This window comes from Planococcus citri, chromosome 3 (genome assembly GCF_950023065.1).
Source record: "Planococcus citri chromosome 3, ihPlaCitr1.1, whole genome shotgun sequence".
Classification (NCBI taxonomy): Eukaryota; Metazoa; Arthropoda; class Insecta; order Hemiptera; family Pseudococcidae; genus Planococcus; species Planococcus citri.
The window spans coordinates 20,432,621-20,449,403 of NC_088679.1; the positions used below are offsets into that span (position 1 = coordinate 20,432,621).

Below are 16,783 nucleotides of genomic sequence, written 5' to 3' on the forward strand. Positions count from 1 at the left end.
TTTTATGGAAATTTTTCGTAATTTTCGTCAAAAAAAGAAGACTTTCTTCGTTACTTTTTCAAGAAGTGAGACTTTAATTTTGCTAAAATGCGAGAATTTTGGTCAATTTTTGGCAAAGAGGAGAACATTGACAATTTTAGCAAAAAACAGATCTTTTTAACATTGGCAAAAAAGTGTTGTTTTTTTCCAAATTTTAGCAAAAAGGCAGCGTTTTTGGGCAATTTCCAAAAAAATTATGTTTTTTCGCAATTTTTGTCGAAAAGACAATATTTTTTCGCAATTGGTAATTTTTGGCAAACAAGCGAGGTTTTTAGATAACTTTTTGGATTTTTTTTTGCCAAAAAGCGAGACTGAAAGGTCCTTACTACTCGTTTACTAGCAGTGATGGCAGCGTTCATGTTTGTGAACGCAAACGGAACGCGTTTATTTTGCGAGAAAGCGAAGGTGAATGCGTTCTTTTCAAAAGAACGCAAATTTGAAAATTTTCAGACAACAGTACAATTTTTAAAAATTTACGGCGCAAAATTGTACTTACTAATCAGAAATCGAGAGATAGGACTGACGTGACCGATCGCAAAAGCGCGATCAAAATTTTCGCGAACGCTGTCATTACTGGTTACTATAGGGAACCGTCAACCCTCAACTTTGATCTCTTCAGATATCTTAAGTTGTTTTGGTCTCACCCAAACTTAAACTTGCAAGTCGCCTCTCTACAAGAAAAATTGCTTATTTTGGACTATTTCAATCCATTGTACCTAACCTATAATTTGACATTCTTGGGGGGGGGACCCCACCATGTCAAACAAAATATTCCTAGTACAAAAGTCAAAAACGAATTCTATGTAAAATTGATGGTATAACTTGTACTGAAGCATGTAAAAATTTATTTGTGGCCGAGAAAATATTAACCCTTCCCTCGTTATACATTTTTGAAATCGGAGTTATGGCAAAGAAAAAAAACTATAAAAACATTCACAACAAGCCATCAGTGCCCCACATGAAATAGAAACAACTTTGCAGTAAACTACTTCAAAACAACAACTTTACAATCCAACGTCTACGCAGTGCAGGAATTTCCAAACACTTGAACTTTGTAAACACTAGGATTATAAGTTTAAGATATGTACCTAGGTACATTAACTATGTAGTCTATGTACAAAGCTAAAAGGCGCCTACGTACACAATAAAGGATTGAATTGATCCGAATGATACTTCGCCTACGTATCCAGATTAGACTCATTTCAGAAAACCAAATTTAAGCTGCTAGTTGCTTCTCCATGTAGGTACAACACGTGGGCGAAGTATCATTCGGATTAGCGACCAAAAGTTCTGACATTTTGCTTAAATTTGTAAAGAAAGAACAAAAAAAAAACAAGCAAGTTCGTCAATCAAAACGTTGAAAAAGTAACTAGGTATGTGCCCTGTGATCCGCTTGACACAATTCCTCGTAATTATTAATTCGAAAAACAACGGATCATCGAACGAATTTAAACCTTCACTACAAGAGTATTTGAGATCGTTGACTTCAAAAATAAACAATTTGTTTGACCAACACCATGTCTGTTTTAAAAACAGAATAAGGAACACTCTGATCAATCGATTTGGAAAAATAAATCACCACTCCTTTAAATCTTCAAATATTTATTAGGTAACAATAAATGTGTATTAATGCATTCTTTTCGCAACTGATTGGATTTTTTTTAACTTTGAAGAACTCTCAGCTCGTTAAATTTTTGGCAGAGAGCAATACTTTGTCAATTGATCTAGCAAAAAGATAGACTTTTTGCGTTTATTGCCAAAAAATCATACTTTTTCGCGATTATTGTCGAAGAAGCGAGCCTTCTTTTTCAAGTTTTGCGTGTAAAGCGAAACTACCTATATGAATTTTTTTGGCAAAAAAGCAAAACCTTTGGATGGTTTTTTTGAAAAAATTAAGACTTTTTAGAAATCTTTGCGAAAACGTGAGCATTTTTAGCATGAAACAAGACTATTTGGCAATTTCGTCAAAAGGAGACATTTTTTTTTGCCATTTTCACACAATTTTAGTACGAGAAGGCAGAGCTTGAAAATCCTCGCTGGAAAGACAGTGACATCAGTTTGGAAAAAATAAACGTGTTGCTAACTTCAATAAGCACAACCGCTCACCGAAGGAATTTCAACCTTCACTATGAGTTGAATTGAAAAATATGAAACTAGATTGACCAACATAATGTCTGTTTTAAAATCAGACTAAAAAGAACACTTTAATCAATCGATTTTGGAAAAATAACTCACCACTCCTTTAAATTTTCAAATATTTATTAGGTAACAATAAATGTATAATAATGCATTCTTTTCGCAAGTGATTGGATTTTTTTTAGCTTTGAAGAACCCTCAGTTCGTTAAAAAGGTACGGACAAGTATTCAAAATCATCAAGATCGAAGAGTAAGTAAAAAATTTTCTACTTTTACACGATAAGTAGACAAAAAACCCAAAACGAAAAAAAAAATAAATTATAAAATTTCTACATAAATAATAAATTACGGAATCTGATAAGCTACCATAATGACGATTAAACCAGCGAAAACACACGTGAGAGAGGCGAGAACTATACAACAGCGGAATAAAACACACTATAATTCGAAATACATACATCGATTCGATATAAATATGTACTACATTAATACGCGTATAAAATTAATTAACGACATTCATATTATTTAATAATTATTATAAATTTAAAAGTGTACTTAAAACACTAAAAATGAAAAAAGAACAACCAGTCGATAAGATTTCGTACTAAAATCGAAATAAAAATCACATCTTTTCAAATACCTAATTAACGCCAGCTTCCAGACGACGACGATGACTGTTCTGGTTTCCTGCGCCAGGCACCGCCCTGAAAACAAATTAAAACACCAAAAAATTTACAGTCAAATCTGACTCGATTATTCTAAACGACGAGTTAAGAAAATATGTACACTCACATCATCGGGTTTTCTATCGCCACCTTTGGAGAAAGCCGATCTGCCTTTATCTTCGCCATCGAATTTTCTGCCGAAGTTTCGATCCGGTCTATCGCGGCTGGCCGGTGCATCAGAACGTTCACCACCTCTTCTCCAAGCCGAATCGGAGGGTTTATCGTCTGATCTCCATCTGCCACCACCTTCGGATCGTGAAGGTGGTTCGCGCGACGAAGGTGGTTCGTCGTCTTTACCGGAAGGTTTATCGCGCCAGCCACCTCCAGCTCGGGGAGCAGGTTTCCTGTCATCGTCGGTTCTACGTTGTAGAGGTTCTCTTGGGGGTGGTTTTCTGTAAATTATGAGTAAGCATTTCGTGAAAATGATTTTCTATCGAGACGCAGCAGCGAGTAATGGAAATGAGAAAGATGTGAAACATTTACACCGTACCTGTCTCTACCACTATCATCTTCGGTTCGGCTTTCGTCTTTGGCTGGTTTTTCACGCCATTCCATTTTTCTCTCAGGACCAGTGGTTTTTCTGGCGTCGTCGTCGACACGTCTGCGAACAATGTCACCTTTTCTATCGTCGTCTCTGAATTTCCTGCAGCAAAAAAAAGACAAATTAGATCACAGTTGGGACAATTTTTCATTCACAACAATCAAACAGTAGAAAATATGTTTTCTCTAAAAATAATCGAACCACCTTGCAATCATTTTTTTGCTATTATCAAGGACAATCAACAACTATCAATTCCTTACCTTTCAGGAGATTTATCACTGCTTCTTTCAGCAGCACGCCACGACGAGGGTTTTTCAGCCGGCGCTGTATTGGCCGATATTAATTTATGTTTCCGTTCTACTTCTTCTTCGCGTTTACGCGCCTGTTCCGCCTTTCTGTCCAATTCTTCACGTTTTTCCCTGAAAAATGAAATTTTGAGTTAAATTTTCATAGAAAAGTTAACACCAAACAGAATTTGAGGACAAAGTATGAAGCTCAACGTGAAACGTACCTCTCTTTGGCTTTCTCTTCTTCGCGTTTTTTACGTTCTTCTTCTTCTTGTTTACGTTTTTCTTCCTGTCGTTTACGTTCAGCTTCTTCTTCGAGCTGTCTAACGTAATCAGCTTTGCGTTTCTCGATTCTTTCTTTTTTACGTTTTTCTAGTCTTTCTTTACGAATTTTTTCCAATTCTTTTTCAAATTGTTCCAACTTATCCTTTAAAGGAACAAAAAAACGCATTAATCAAACATGTTTTTCAAGGAAAGGAAATCGCTCAAAAGATAAAAAACAAGTGAAGTTTTTTTACTTTGAAAGTTGAGAGGCGTTGGCTTTCGAGTTTGGCCAAGTATGCATTCTTATCGACTGCCATGCGTTTGAGTCGGTCACGATGTTGCAGGGCTAATTTACGTTCTTGTTTCATGGTTTGAATTTTATCCAGTTCTTGTTGGTGCCAGAATTTACGATCAGCTTCCTAAAAACATATTGAAAATAACCAACCATTAATATACTTCATTTTTCCAACCTACTTTCGTGGTAAAAAACTATGCTCAATATTAATCGAAGCATCAAATTCAAAATAAATTCGGCCATATGAGCTCAAATTTGACTTCAAAACGTACAGCTTTGAATCTACAGCACTGATTTTTGAACCGACCTGTTTTTCTTTCCAGGCAGCTTTCAATAAGGGTATTTCTTCGATTCGTTTAGCCCGTTCGAAGTAATCCAATTTCTTTTCTTGATTCTTCAACTTTTGCTGCTGTTCTTTCCTTTCCTTTTGTAATTCTTCAGCTTCACGAAGGGCGATCTTATCAGCATCCAAATTTTTCAATTCCTATTGCCATCAAAAGAAAAAACCAAATTAATATTTTACGAAAAATGAACTTTCAAGATACGATTGAAAGTAACTGACATCTTCTTGTAAATTTTTGAGTAATTTTTGACCATGAACAGTCAACGAAATCTGGTTAATTTTTTCCTGCCGGGTTCGATCACGTATTAGTTGCAATTCGCTTTCTTGTCGTTTACGTTCGCGTTCTTCTCTTTCAATTTCTAAGCGTTTTTGCTCAGCCATAGCTTGCTGTCTGGCTATTTCTTCTATTTTTTTCGCTTCTTCTTGCTCCTACAATATAAGAAATTGTTATGATGACGATATTTCGTAATTTTACACGGAACTAATTGTAGGCAAATGGGCAAGATGGGATACTAACCCTGACAGTATTCAATTGCTCGAGATATTCTTTACGTTCTTCGATGATTTTATGCCTGGCCAAAATACGTTGATGTTCCATATGTTTAATTTCGTGATAACGTCGTACCATGTTATCATGAAGTTGTTCCCGATCACCCTACAGAAGTGAAAAAAACATCGAATTATTCGTACAATTTAACCAAAAATTACGTTCAGGAAAAATATTCCTTACCTTGTTGTAATTGGGATTAATGACTTGCAAGCATTTATGCAAAGCGTTATTCATGTTGACCAATTGATTACGTATTTGTTCGCTAGGCATGCTTTGGATGGTAACTCCTTCTAGTTTATCTTCGTGATGCGACTCTGATAAATCAGCTCCGAAGAAAATGGATGCTTTACCGTGATCGATACGAATTTGCATGTCGTTTTGACGCACACACTCGACTAGCAATCGTTCCATGTGGAACTGTGTGCCGAAATGAGACAATTGGAGAAGACGAGGGTAGGTGATGCTTTCGTATACTTGGGATACTTGACGAATAAGCGTGACTAGGGTGACGTCTCGAAGAGGAGGGATGTACTGGTCTGATTCTTGTAATACTTTCACGATACTGTCTACTTTGGAGCAGAGCGTTAGCGGGTTGAAATTAACTTCCAGTAGGTTGTAGAGTTCTTGGAGGGGAGTAGATGCCATATTCAAGACGTTGTAACGGACCTGAAAAATTTGAAAATCATTAATAGAATTAAAGGATCAAAACATACAGATTTATCGACTGAGCACTGCTCATTGAACCGTCTACTCATTTTCTCCAATTTCAGAAAACTGGAGACTTCTTTTAGGAGCAATAACTCACCAAATCTTTCAGTAGCGAGGATCTCGTAGGAGGTTGGTTTAGGGTCAACAAGACAGCTAATTTTTGAGCCTTTTCCAAAGGACTTTTATCAGTTTCAATAAATCTATCGAATTCCGGATGAGCCGATGGAAGAGGAACAGCCAACGTTGCCAACAATACCCGACTTGCCATTCTACAAAACACACAAACCGAATTCAGCAATGAAGATATTTTCATAAATTCGCTCGTAACAACGAGAAATGCGGACATACCTTTGTAGATCTTCTTGAGTAATATTTTTCTTCATTTCTTTATTCAACGTGAAAAGCTTGAATAACGCAGCGGCATGGAACAAGTAATAATTAGGACCAGCTTTCCAAAATACCATCGCCAATTTCTGGTAATAATTAGCCATCATTTTAGGAACCGGTGGCTTCTTCGACATCGTCATTAAATTATGAATATCTTCGGTTGCTTTATAAGCTTCCTGTTTGATGAGAAAAAATATACCAAATGAGTCGAAAAATTTCAAAAATCATTTCGCAAAAGTGAAATGTCACTGACCTGCCACAATTCCATTTGAATAGCGTAGTCTAACTGAATAAGACGAGTTTCCAAATTATACTGCTGAGTTTCCGGTCTGGTTAAGCTGACGTTGATTGCTTGAGGAGGTAATTTTCCGATATCTTCCAAGTGTTTGCGGAGTTTATCGCAAAGTTTACGAAATTCCGTTTTTCTATTGTATTTCAAACAAAATTGATATGCCTGACAAATAAAAACAAAATTGACATTAGATGAAATTTCAAATTTACGAAAAAAAAAATGTTGCATAGAGAATGAAGCTCAATTACCATTCTGGCAATATCGTGATATAAAGTTTCCACTAAGGTATTCGTACGAAGTAATTCCAAGCACTGACAGTACGATTCCCATAAAAATTTAACCCATGGTGTCAAAATAGTACGATCGCTACGATCTTGGGCACCTTCACCGCTCACAGCGCTATAAACAAAATTCCAAACGTGAATAACCAATATTATATTATACAATTCGAGAACATTTTCAAAAACCTCACCTCAGAAGAATACTTTCAGGGGTAGCCAAGTTATCCAAATCGTCGATATCGATGACAGCTTGATGCGAGTGCTCGCGAGCTGATTCGGTTTTCTCTTCAGCCGATCTCAAATATCCGCGGATTACGTTCTCCAATGAGCCAACATTGACCTGAATCAACACCACATTGATAAGATAAACAGTCGATACAAATATTGGCATTAAAACAACATCAACGTTCGCATACAGTCTGGAACATATTTCTGTACTGGAATAATCCTTCCTTGGCGATGTGTGACTTTTTCAGCTCGACACAAAGATCCAAGTACTTGAACATGATAGGTTCCAGAATGCTCTCGCTCCAATTGTAAGCCCATTTCTTGTTACGAAAAACTTCATATAATGTTTCCAAAGCTCGAGCTGGTTTTCCAACTTCGATGAATTCTGTAACAAGAGAACACTCCAATTAATAACTTTCGAACACGTAGAAAATGAATTATATAGTGTACTACGAAACTCCATAGTGTTAAGATATCTCACATCACTGTTATCTCACGACTATTATGAATAAATACAAAATATTTATGATGCCGATAGGCAACGAAAATCTTCCGGTCAAGGTGAATATTCACACACAGAGATGAAACACGACGACTAAAATTGGTATAGATCTTCATCAGATGAATGAATTGCGTTTGAATTTCAGTTTTCAATCATTTTAAAAATATTTCGAACAGTATTTCTTACCATTAGCCCGTTTGAGGGCATTCTCTGGTCTTTGACCGTATCTAGCCATGATTGCGATGCAAAGTCGGTGTTATTCCGGATGATATTTCAAACACATTAAAGTTCAACGACTTGGGAACAAATCAGCAATGATTTCACAATCAACAAACGATAATTTCGCGAATAATTATCGCTTATTTTAGTTAAATTTCAGCGATTTTTCCGACACAAATGTCGCGTGTACAAAAGAAATGAAAGATTTTACGTTTTGAAAAATTTGATAATTTTGCAAAACTGATTCAGTGTTGCCAATCCATATTTTTGACTTTTTGCATATGCAACGACAAATTCGAGGAAATTTACAACGTTGCCAGTTTTGTAAATTACAACGTTGCCAAGCAGCATTATGCGGAGTGACGTTTTTTGCTTGTGTCAACATGCCGAAAATGCCAACCAAACAATTAATTATCAATTGATAATAATTTTAATCTAGCGATTAATTATAAATAACACGAATTGAAATAGTGGCTAGGTTGAATATAGATTTTATTGCGTACATTATGCGCTCGTACGTGTTTCGGTACGTGTTAGAACATTCCATTAGTATAGATTTTTTTCAACCGTGTAAATCCCCTAGATAAATGTTGCGACTGAAATTTACACAAAGTATCCTATGATAAGGTAAATGAATATGATTTACAACTCTATCCTAGATAAGATGTCTCTATAAACGTAGTAAAATGAACGGATTACTCGTTAATTCTTACCACACTACGTTCAATTCGGCGAAACCCGAAGTTGAAGAGAAAAAACCCATCAACCGGACCCACTATCATACATGGCCTAGAAAAAGAAAATCCTCCAGAAAGAGGAAAATTTCCCATATTATACAGCACATCAAAAAAGAACACGCCATCTCGGAGATCTGTTTGAATATTCAAACCATCGACAACATCTGCTTCTCTTTCGACGTCACCAATAATAAGGATGCTTCCACGAATGATGAGTCCAAAGTGATAAAACCAGATAACGATCAAGTACAAAAATCATCGAATTGTTTGGAGGAAAATAATAATCAGTGTACGGCTTCCAGTGACTGCCTCAGTTATACTGAAAACCTCGACTGTGTTGTCATCGATCGTAGCCCGAGCGAGGATGTGTTCAACGAAGATAATTTAGGAATTATTAAAATTCTCAAAGAGTGAGTCAATGCTGTTTTTTTTCATCAATTTTTTCAATTCAATATTGTTTCTAACGATGAATTTTTTATTTCATTTCTAGCTGGAAGGTCAATAAAAATAATCACGAAAAATCGTATAAATCTAGCGGCGCGTTCAGTGATTCTGTTAGTTCAATTAGTTCTTTAAATACTTTCAATGAAGTGAGTATCTGTACCGCATAAATCAAGGTTATTTTTTTCTGATTTATTGTTCGTATTTTTAATCAATAATTCATTCGATACGGATTTATAACTTACGTATTTTTCCATATTTTTTTCTCGCAGAGTGACAGTATTAGTTTTGCTTCCGATATACCGTATACCTCTACGAGGGTCAGTAGATATCAAAACAATTATAATAAGACCATCAGTAGTACGCATTTGATTCAAATGGACAGGCCATCTAATTTACCACCTAAACCATTAAGTGAGCAAATGAAGCATCAGAAAGAATACGAAAAAATGGTCGAAGCTATTCAAAAAAAAGGTTCTTATATTGTTAAATTATCCGAGTAATTCTCAGTAACTACCTTGTAAACTGAACTAATTAACTTCTTCTTACGCAGAACGCGATAAAGATATTATGTTGAAGAAACGTCGAAATGATCGATTAAAAGAAGAAGAGAAATTAGCCCAGGCAACTTCAATATGGTTGAATGAAATTTTACCAAATTGGCGCCAAATGTGAGTACCTACATCTCCAAGTTCAAACTGTAACATTTTCTGCTATGCATTCGGAATTACATTTTAATGTTTGCGAAATGATCTCATAGGAGGAATTCCAAGAAGACTCGTAATCTATGGTGGAATGGACTTCCTCCCTGCATCCGTGGCAAAGTATGGTCTTTAGCTATCGGTAATAAGTTGGAAATCACCGGTGAACAATATAAAGAATGCGTTAAAAAGTAAATATATCACGTACCGATTAGGTACTCCGCCCAGTTACTGATGCCAGAATTTATTTAGGTCGAAAGAAATCTTGAAAAATGGCTCCAAAGATTCATTACACATGAACGAAAGTTACGAACATAGCGTCGAACTGATAAGACTCGATATAAGTCGAACTTTTCCTCAGTTGTGTATTTTTCAACAAGTACGTTACGGTATCTTTTTTGCCATAAATTTTATCCAACTGTCTATGCCATCCAGATTACATAATTTTACGTTTTTTTTTGTTTTTTTTTTTTCAACAGGGTGGTCCATATTACGAAGTTTTACATTGTTTACTCGGAGCGTACGTTTGTTATCAACCAGAAATTGGATATGTGCAAGGAATGTCATTTATCGCAGCCGTGCTGCTTTTAAATATGGAGGAACTCGACGCGTTTATTTGTTTTGCAAACATGCTGGATATGCCGTGCCATAAAGCCTTCTATTCATTAGATGTTCAAAAAGTAATCGTAAATATTATCTCGGAGTAATTAGAGCCGATAAAATATGTATTTACATTTCGATTTCCTTTTTCCGCAGATGAAAAAATATTATCTAGCTTATACGGATCTCCTTCGTGTAAATATATACGAGTTATATACGCATTTTAGCGAAACTGCCTTATCGCCGGATTTATACTTAGTCGATTGGGTTTACACTTTGTTTTCCAAGTCGATGAATTTAGATTTGGCGTGTCGTATTTGGGATATTATTATCAGAGATGGAGAAACGTTTATATTTCGGGCTGCCTTAGGTATGCATATTGAAGTATTAATCCAGAAATGAGGAAAATGTCGACTGAAAATATCGGCCAAGGATACTATCTTTGCCAATATAATGAGTTTTCCTCCAAATATTGGAACAATATTTCTGATTTCGTATTTTGTAACCTAAATTTATTTTCTGTTCGCAGGCATAATGCATTTAAACAAAAACGAACTATTAAAAATGGACTTCCTTCGAGCAGCTCAATATTTGACTAAATTACCAGACGACATTTGCCCAAATCAGTTGTTTAAATCGATATCCTGTATAAACATGAGTAACGGATCGTTCACATTTGAAGACTTATTAACTTATTACGAAGATTTAATCGCTTGACAATGAATTTTCATCGAAATTTCATAATTATTCCCTAATGATAGATTCATTTATATATTTGTTGACAATTTTAGACATTTTTAAGATACCTATTTTTCATTTTCTTATTCCAGTTTTTTTTCTCCTTTTGTATTATTAAATTTGTATTTAAAAATTATTTTATGTAGGTATTTTCCTCTACACCATACAACCAGATAATCAAAGTAACTGAGTTATCATTATTGTCATTTTGGTGTAGGTGATTCTATATACTGATACTGAAGTACGAGTACATACCTTTATTATTTTTTAAGTAGTAGATATTCCGTCCTGTGTATTGTTTTTCGTTACATTTATTCTTTATTTTAGTATTTTTGTTTGTTGAACGAAAACAATCGTATTGTTGTGAGAATTGACGAGTGTGTTAAACGAAGCTCTGATACGTTCATTAATATGGACCAAGTTCATTTCATCGTAAATATATTTATTACATTTTACTGATTTTTTTCTGTTCTGAAAAATATGATTATTTGAGAGAGGAATGAAAATATCAGTGAGAGGGTCTGTATCTGTGATTATTTGTATGATTAAGTGTCTGATAATATTTTCATTTTGAAATTTTTCCACTACCTACGTCAGATTTGAAATGAGTTTCGATTACGAATGTTGATGGCGAATATTGTAATAGTCTAAAATATTATAAGTTGAAAAATTGTCTTGATTTTATTGTATACATTTTCTGTATGTCGTATTCGTGAAAAGTTCAAAATGCTTGAGTACAATAAACTGGAAATTTTCGTCATGGTTCTCTGGCTCGGATTTTTACTGTGTCAAAAAAGGATTTCTAAAATGAACGTTGCGATGTTGAGACGAGGTATTTTAGGTAGGAATATATTTTTTCTTTATTACCCATGTAATTTAAGGAGTACAGATGCAGTAATGGAGGAGGGTTAAGGATTCTTGTGTGAATTTGGGTATTTTTAGTGAGGCATATACTCAGAAAAGTTGAATGATCAAGTTGGTATACCCTAAAGTAAAACGAAAGTTTGCATTTTGGTTCATAATATTGATTTTAATTTTCTTGAGAGCAAATTCCAAAAGCCCAACCAAACGCCACAAAGCTTCTCTTCTATTTTTGTTCTAATTTTCGAAGTTTTCAACTCAGTTATTGCTCAGTACACCACCTGAATTCTGAATTATTAATCCTTTCCTCTTGTAGAATAATTCTTATCAAAAATGTTAATCTATAGGTATATAATTTTTTTTTCAGGCAACCCAACATTGATATTAACTTTTGTAACTCTACAGGTAAATGGGATGCACCTACAAATGGACATGCAAAGGTAAGGAATTCTGCACATAGGTTAGCTTATAATAGACATAAGGATGGTTTGGAATTAGGTATCTCTTTAGGAAGGTAACTCAGGCAACTTTACTCAGGCATCTCATACACTAAAAAATAAATTATAGTCGGAGAGCCCACTTGAGGATAAATTGCACCCCCCCTCCCGTCGATCCTCCGGCACAACTTTTTTCTTAAAGGGGAGTCCTAAGGAACATTTCTAGCCCTTGTATAGGACTTGTACAAAATTTTTCAAACTGTACAAAAGTAGATCGAAAGATCAAGCAAAAATTAATCACCTATCAAAATTTCAAGTACTAAAGTGCGTTTTTCGATTTTTGGTGAATTTTTGAAAATCAAATTTAGGCCAAAAATGAGGGAAAAAAATCAAAAATTTTACCAAATTGACCAAGCAAGCTGAAATTTGGGATACACCCTATTTTCGACATGCCAAATCGATTGGAAACTGTTTCAAACCGTTTTGAGCAGTTCTGGAGCCTCCAGCAGATTTTTGAAACTCGAAATTCCCACAAAATTTCACCAAAATGGTTTTGAAAAGCTGAAATTTATTCTCGAAACTAATTTCAACACGCTACGAAGTCAACTGCAGGAGAATTTCAAGTCGTTTTGGAGCATCCAGAGATTTTTTGAAAGTTACTGGAGCCTCCAGTAGATTTTTGAAACTTTAAATTTCCTAAAAATGTCATCAAACGGAGATGGAAAGTCAAAATTCATTCTGCAAACTAATTTTAATACGCTACGAAGTCGTCTACTGGTGGATTTCTAATCGTTTTGGAGCCTCCAGCTACTTTTTGAGAGGTCGTATGGTGTTTTTTGGAAAATTGAAATTTCCAAGAAGTAGCTGGAAGCTTCAAAACCATTTGAAACCACCATGTAGTCGACTTCATATCGTATTGAAATTAATTTGCGAAGTAAATTTCAGCTTGCCAACTCCATTTGGTAAAATGTTTCGGGAATTTCAAGTTTCAAAAATCTACTGGAGGCTCCAGTAATTTTCAAAAAGTCGCTGGAGGCTCCAAAATGATTTGAACCCGTCTGAAGTCGTCTTCAGAGGGTGTTAAAATTGGAGTGTAGAGTAAATTTCAGCTTTCCATCTCCATTTGATGAAATTTTGTGAAAATTTAAAGTTTCAAAAATCTGATGGAGGCTCCAGGAATTTTCAAAAAGTCGTCAGAGGCTCCAAAACGACTTGAAATCCCCCTGCAGTTGACTTCGTAGCGTATTGAAATTAGTTTGCAGAATAAATTTCAACTTTTCAACAGCATTTTGGTAAAATTTTGTGGGACTTTCAAGTTTCAAAAATCTGCTGGGGGCTCCAGAATTGCTCAAAACGGTTTGAAACAGTTTCCAATCGATTTGGCATGTCGAAAATAGAGTATATCCCAAATTTCAGCTTTCTTAGTCAATTTGGTAAAATTTTTGATTTTTTCCCTCATTTTTGGCCTAAATTTGATTTTCAAAAATTCGCCAAAAATCGAAAAACGCACTTTAGCACTTGAAATTTTGACAGGTGATAAATTTTTGCTTGATCTTTCGATCTACTTTTGTACAGTTTGAAAAATTTTGTACAAGTCCTACTCCTATGTTGGAATGCAAAATCTGCGAGTTCGGCTGACCTGTCAATCAAAAATCAAAATGGCCGCCATTTTGTAAGTAGGACCACTTGTTTTTGGAGTACAAGGGCTAGAAATGTTCCTAGGACTCCCCTTTAAGAAAAAAGTTGTGCCGGAGGATCGACGGGGGGGGGGTGCTTAAGTGGTCTCTCCGGCTATTAGGAAGGAACTTCATTTTTCTCATGATTCATTGATGAACCAGTAGGGGCTCCAAATATTTGAAGAATTGTCCAAAAATGGTCGAAAAATACGATTTGGGCAGCTAATACAACTTTGGGAATCGTATTTTCTAAACCCAAGTCAAATTTACTGGGGTTTCCGCCTGATTTTGAGTCTACAAATTGAAAAAGTTATTTTTTGGCCCCAAAAATTTTCAAAAAATTGCCCAAAAAAATTATCAATGGTAGAAAATAATATAATGAATCCCTCCACATTGATTTCAAGTTTTCAAAATGGATTTCGGAATATGTTGAGGTCGTTGTTGGAGACAAAAATATTCAAAAAAATTCAGGGGCTTTGAACTCTGCCTAAAAAAAAGAACCCAAACTTTTACACTGAAAGCTCAGCCTTAACGCTCGTTAAACTTCGAGGATCTTCGTAAACTATTCGTTGAACTTGGATACTTGAAAATTATTACGTTTGTTTTCATTCATTCCATTTTCCCCTTTACTCCTTGAACGTGAGTCTTGGCGTAGTTTTAGCGATAGAAAAAGATTGTCGATTGTCGTATCAATCAGTCGTATCCTATTCTTATCAGTGTGCCATTGTGCACATTCTTATCGCAATCGCATTCAATTAAATGATTGAAATTTAAATTTTGCGATGCAATGAAATTCCATTCGTATATTTCTTGAGAACGTTTCGATCACAATATGGATTATCGCGATTGGAACATCTAACAGCATAATGTCAACTTGACAAAGTTTGCCAAATATTTCAATTTTATAGACTCGATTAACTCACTGATTAAAATTATTTTCCGGTACGCAGTTCCGAAATGATTCGCGAAGAAATTGTGCTCCTTTTGTGCGGTAGTTTCAATCCCATCACGAATATGCACCTTAGAATGCTTGGTAAGTTATTGATACTCTGAATATATTCTATAATAATTGAACTTTGAACTGTAATTATGTAACTCCTCTTTTACTTTGTTTAGAAATCGCTCGAGATCATCTCACCGATCTAGGATTCGACGTAAAACAAGCATACATCTCGCCGGTACACGACAAATACGGCAAAACAGATTTGATATCGATAAACCATCGTATAAATATGATTAAAAACGCCATAAAGTCATCCGATTGGATACATCTATCGACTTGGGAATCCGAACAATCAGACTGGACTCCCACATATCAAGTTCTAAAGCACCATCAAGTAGGTACGTATATGTCCAGATCTTCACCATATTCCAGACCGAAATCTAATCCAATATGTTTCAGGATAGATTAAATGGGCTATTAATAAATGATACGAACATTAATAGTAATTCATCTCACGACGTAAATGGTAATTCTTTCGATTATAGAGTTACCGTAAGATTGGTTTGTGGTGGCGATGTACTGAATAGCTTCTCAGTACCTGGTTTGTGGAAAGAATCCGATGTAAGTGACGAATACGTTAATTTTTGAGCCGATGTGTTACACCCCGAGCTTCTTTATTTTTTTACCATAGATACAAGGAATAATGACTGAACATGGTATAGCCTGCGTTACCAGATGTGGCTACGATCTGGATAAAATTATCTACGAGAATGATCGATTATTTGCGAATAAAGTACGATTTATCATTTTCGAGAATTGATTTGGTAATCTGATTCGTGTTAATAGCTTGTTTTTCTTTACAGAGACATATTTACATTGTTAAAGAACATATCGAAAACACGGTCAGTTCGACTGCTATTAGAAAAGCATGCTTGAGAGGTTTGAGTATCAAGTATTTAGTTCAAGAAGGCGTAGAAAAATACATAAAAGATCACAAACTATATTCCTATAATAAATAGTACGTATCTATTCTCTCATTTATTAGACTATTCGACGAACATTCTGTAAAATAAGTATAATTTTTTAGTAAGTATACTACTACCAAAGACACGATCAGAATACCAGCTGAAATATTTAACGATTATAAGAAGTATCCTACGAATAATTCTAAATTATCAGTTGATATCGATTCGTCTAAAACGAAAAAGAAAACACAACGTAAAAAGAAAATTAAGGTAAGAGATGACGATGCTGAAATCATCAAAAAAATTTAAAATCTCACCGCTTTAACTGCAAAATGCACTCAGTGAAAATGTAAAAAAAAAGTCTATCTTCTTGTGTAGAAATTTACTATTTTTTTAAACATTTTTTTTTTTGTTGCAATTTTGCACTTCACCGATTTTTAAATAATAATCATTCCTTTATTTCGATGAAATTCTAATAAGAAATATATTTTGTTACAGGAAGATCCAGTTATTAGTAAACGTCTACGAAGAAGATGATTTAGTTGCGATGAATTTCAATTCGCAATTTGTTCCATGAGAGTTTTTTTTTATTGTCTATGATTTTTATTTTTATCTCGATGTACATACATTTGCATCCTTTGAACTATTTTATATACGTAATTATTATCCACAGTGTTGAGAATTTGTTTGTATTATGATATCATATTAAGAAAATATTTATGCCCGGAATACACCAGTTATCGTTGAGTTATGTATTTTTTTATTTTTATAACACTGTGTTTCGGTGCTAAAAATGGAAAACACGAAGGGTAGACGCAGCAAAATGTCCCTTCATTGTGTTAGACTTAATATCACCTGCTTTTGTTATGTTACTAGGTTGCTTGGTT

General features: G+C 34.9%; 3 protein-coding genes across 4 annotated transcripts; 2 read left to right on the forward strand and 1 right to left on the reverse strand.

Moving 5' to 3' along the window:
• Window positions 1–2,280: 2,280 nt before the first annotated feature.
• Window positions 2,281–8,007, reverse strand: LOC135841241 (eukaryotic translation initiation factor 3 subunit A-like). Its single transcript, XM_065358101.1, has 17 exons — window positions 7,765–8,007; window positions 7,265–7,461; window positions 7,040–7,188; window positions 6,816–6,966; window positions 6,529–6,729; window positions 6,237–6,451; window positions 5,986–6,157; window positions 5,361–5,846; window positions 5,148–5,285; window positions 4,850–5,059; window positions 4,595–4,771; window positions 4,247–4,411; window positions 3,953–4,155; window positions 3,702–3,860; window positions 3,391–3,543; window positions 2,968–3,292; window positions 2,281–2,879 (listed from the first exon to the last, which is right to left on the reverse strand). Exons 1-17 carry the CDS (start codon window positions 7,811–7,813, stop codon window positions 2,820–2,822), a joined length of 3,210 nt encoding a protein of 1,069 aa, XP_065214173.1. The 5' UTR covers window positions 7,814–8,007; the 3' UTR covers window positions 2,281–2,819.
• A 190-nt stretch (window positions 8,008–8,197) lies between these two features.
• Window positions 8,198–11,469, forward strand: LOC135841243 (TBC1 domain family member 12-like). Its single transcript, XM_065358103.1, has 9 exons — window positions 8,198–8,944; window positions 9,025–9,124; window positions 9,248–9,449; window positions 9,529–9,646; window positions 9,736–9,867; window positions 9,929–10,055; window positions 10,156–10,356; window positions 10,433–10,646; window positions 10,806–11,469. The coding sequence occupies exons 1-9, from the start codon at window positions 8,484–8,486 to the stop codon at window positions 10,991–10,993; spliced, it is 1,743 nt and encodes a 580-aa protein (XP_065214175.1). The 5' UTR covers window positions 8,198–8,483; the 3' UTR covers window positions 10,994–11,469.
• Window positions 11,470–11,612: 143 nt separating this feature from the next.
• LOC135841244 (nicotinamide/nicotinic acid mononucleotide adenylyltransferase 3-like) lies at window positions 11,613–16,643 on the forward strand. Of its 2 annotated transcripts, XM_065358104.1 has the most exons (9): window positions 11,613–11,855; window positions 12,243–12,315; window positions 14,939–15,021; window positions 15,105–15,325; window positions 15,391–15,552; window positions 15,623–15,724; window positions 15,795–15,949; window positions 16,019–16,166; window positions 16,395–16,643. In XM_065358104.1, the coding sequence occupies exons 1-9, from the start codon at window positions 11,741–11,743 to the stop codon at window positions 16,431–16,433; spliced, it is 1,098 nt and encodes a 365-aa protein (XP_065214176.1). In that variant the 5' UTR covers window positions 11,613–11,740; the 3' UTR covers window positions 16,434–16,643. The 2 variants fall into 2 exon arrangements, with proteins under 2 accessions (XP_065214176.1, XP_065214177.1); XM_065358105.1 differs by lacking the exon at window positions 16,019–16,166.
• The last annotated feature ends 140 nt before the right edge of the window (window positions 16,644–16,783 follow it).

Excerpts from the sequence above, each read along its gene's own strand:
- LOC135841241 (XM_065358101.1), bottom strand. The coding sequence starts at position 7,813 with ATGGCTAGATACGGTCAAAGACCAGAGAATGCCCTCAAACGGGCTAAT. Across the intron at positions 5,286-5,360 it reads TTAATCCCAATTACAACAAG|GGTGATCGGGAACAACTTCA; the intron begins GTAAGGAATATT and ends TCACTTCTGTAG. Across the intron at positions 2,880-2,967 it reads GCGATAGAAAACCCGATGAT|GGCGGTGCCTGGCGCAGGAA; the intron begins GTGAGTGTACAT and ends ATTTGTTTTCAG.
- LOC135841243 (XM_065358103.1), top strand. The coding sequence starts at position 8,484 with ATGAACGGATTACTCGTTAATTCTTACCACACTACGTTCAATTCGGCG. Across the intron at positions 9,125-9,247 it reads CTTTAAATACTTTCAATGAA|AGTGACAGTATTAGTTTTGC; the intron begins GTGAGTATCTGT and ends TTTTTCTCGCAG. Across the intron at positions 9,868-9,928 it reads TATAAAGAATGCGTTAAAAA|GTCGAAAGAAATCTTGAAAA; the intron begins GTAAATATATCA and ends GAATTTATTTAG.
- LOC135841244 (XM_065358104.1), top strand. The coding sequence starts at position 11,741 with ATGCTTGAGTACAATAAACTGGAAATTTTCGTCATGGTTCTCTGGCTC. Across the intron at positions 15,022-15,104 it reads TATGCACCTTAGAATGCTTG|AAATCGCTCGAGATCATCTC; the intron begins GTAAGTTATTGA and ends TACTTTGTTTAG. Across the intron at positions 16,167-16,394 it reads AACGTAAAAAGAAAATTAAG|GAAGATCCAGTTATTAGTAA; the intron begins GTAAGAGATGAC and ends ATTTTGTTACAG.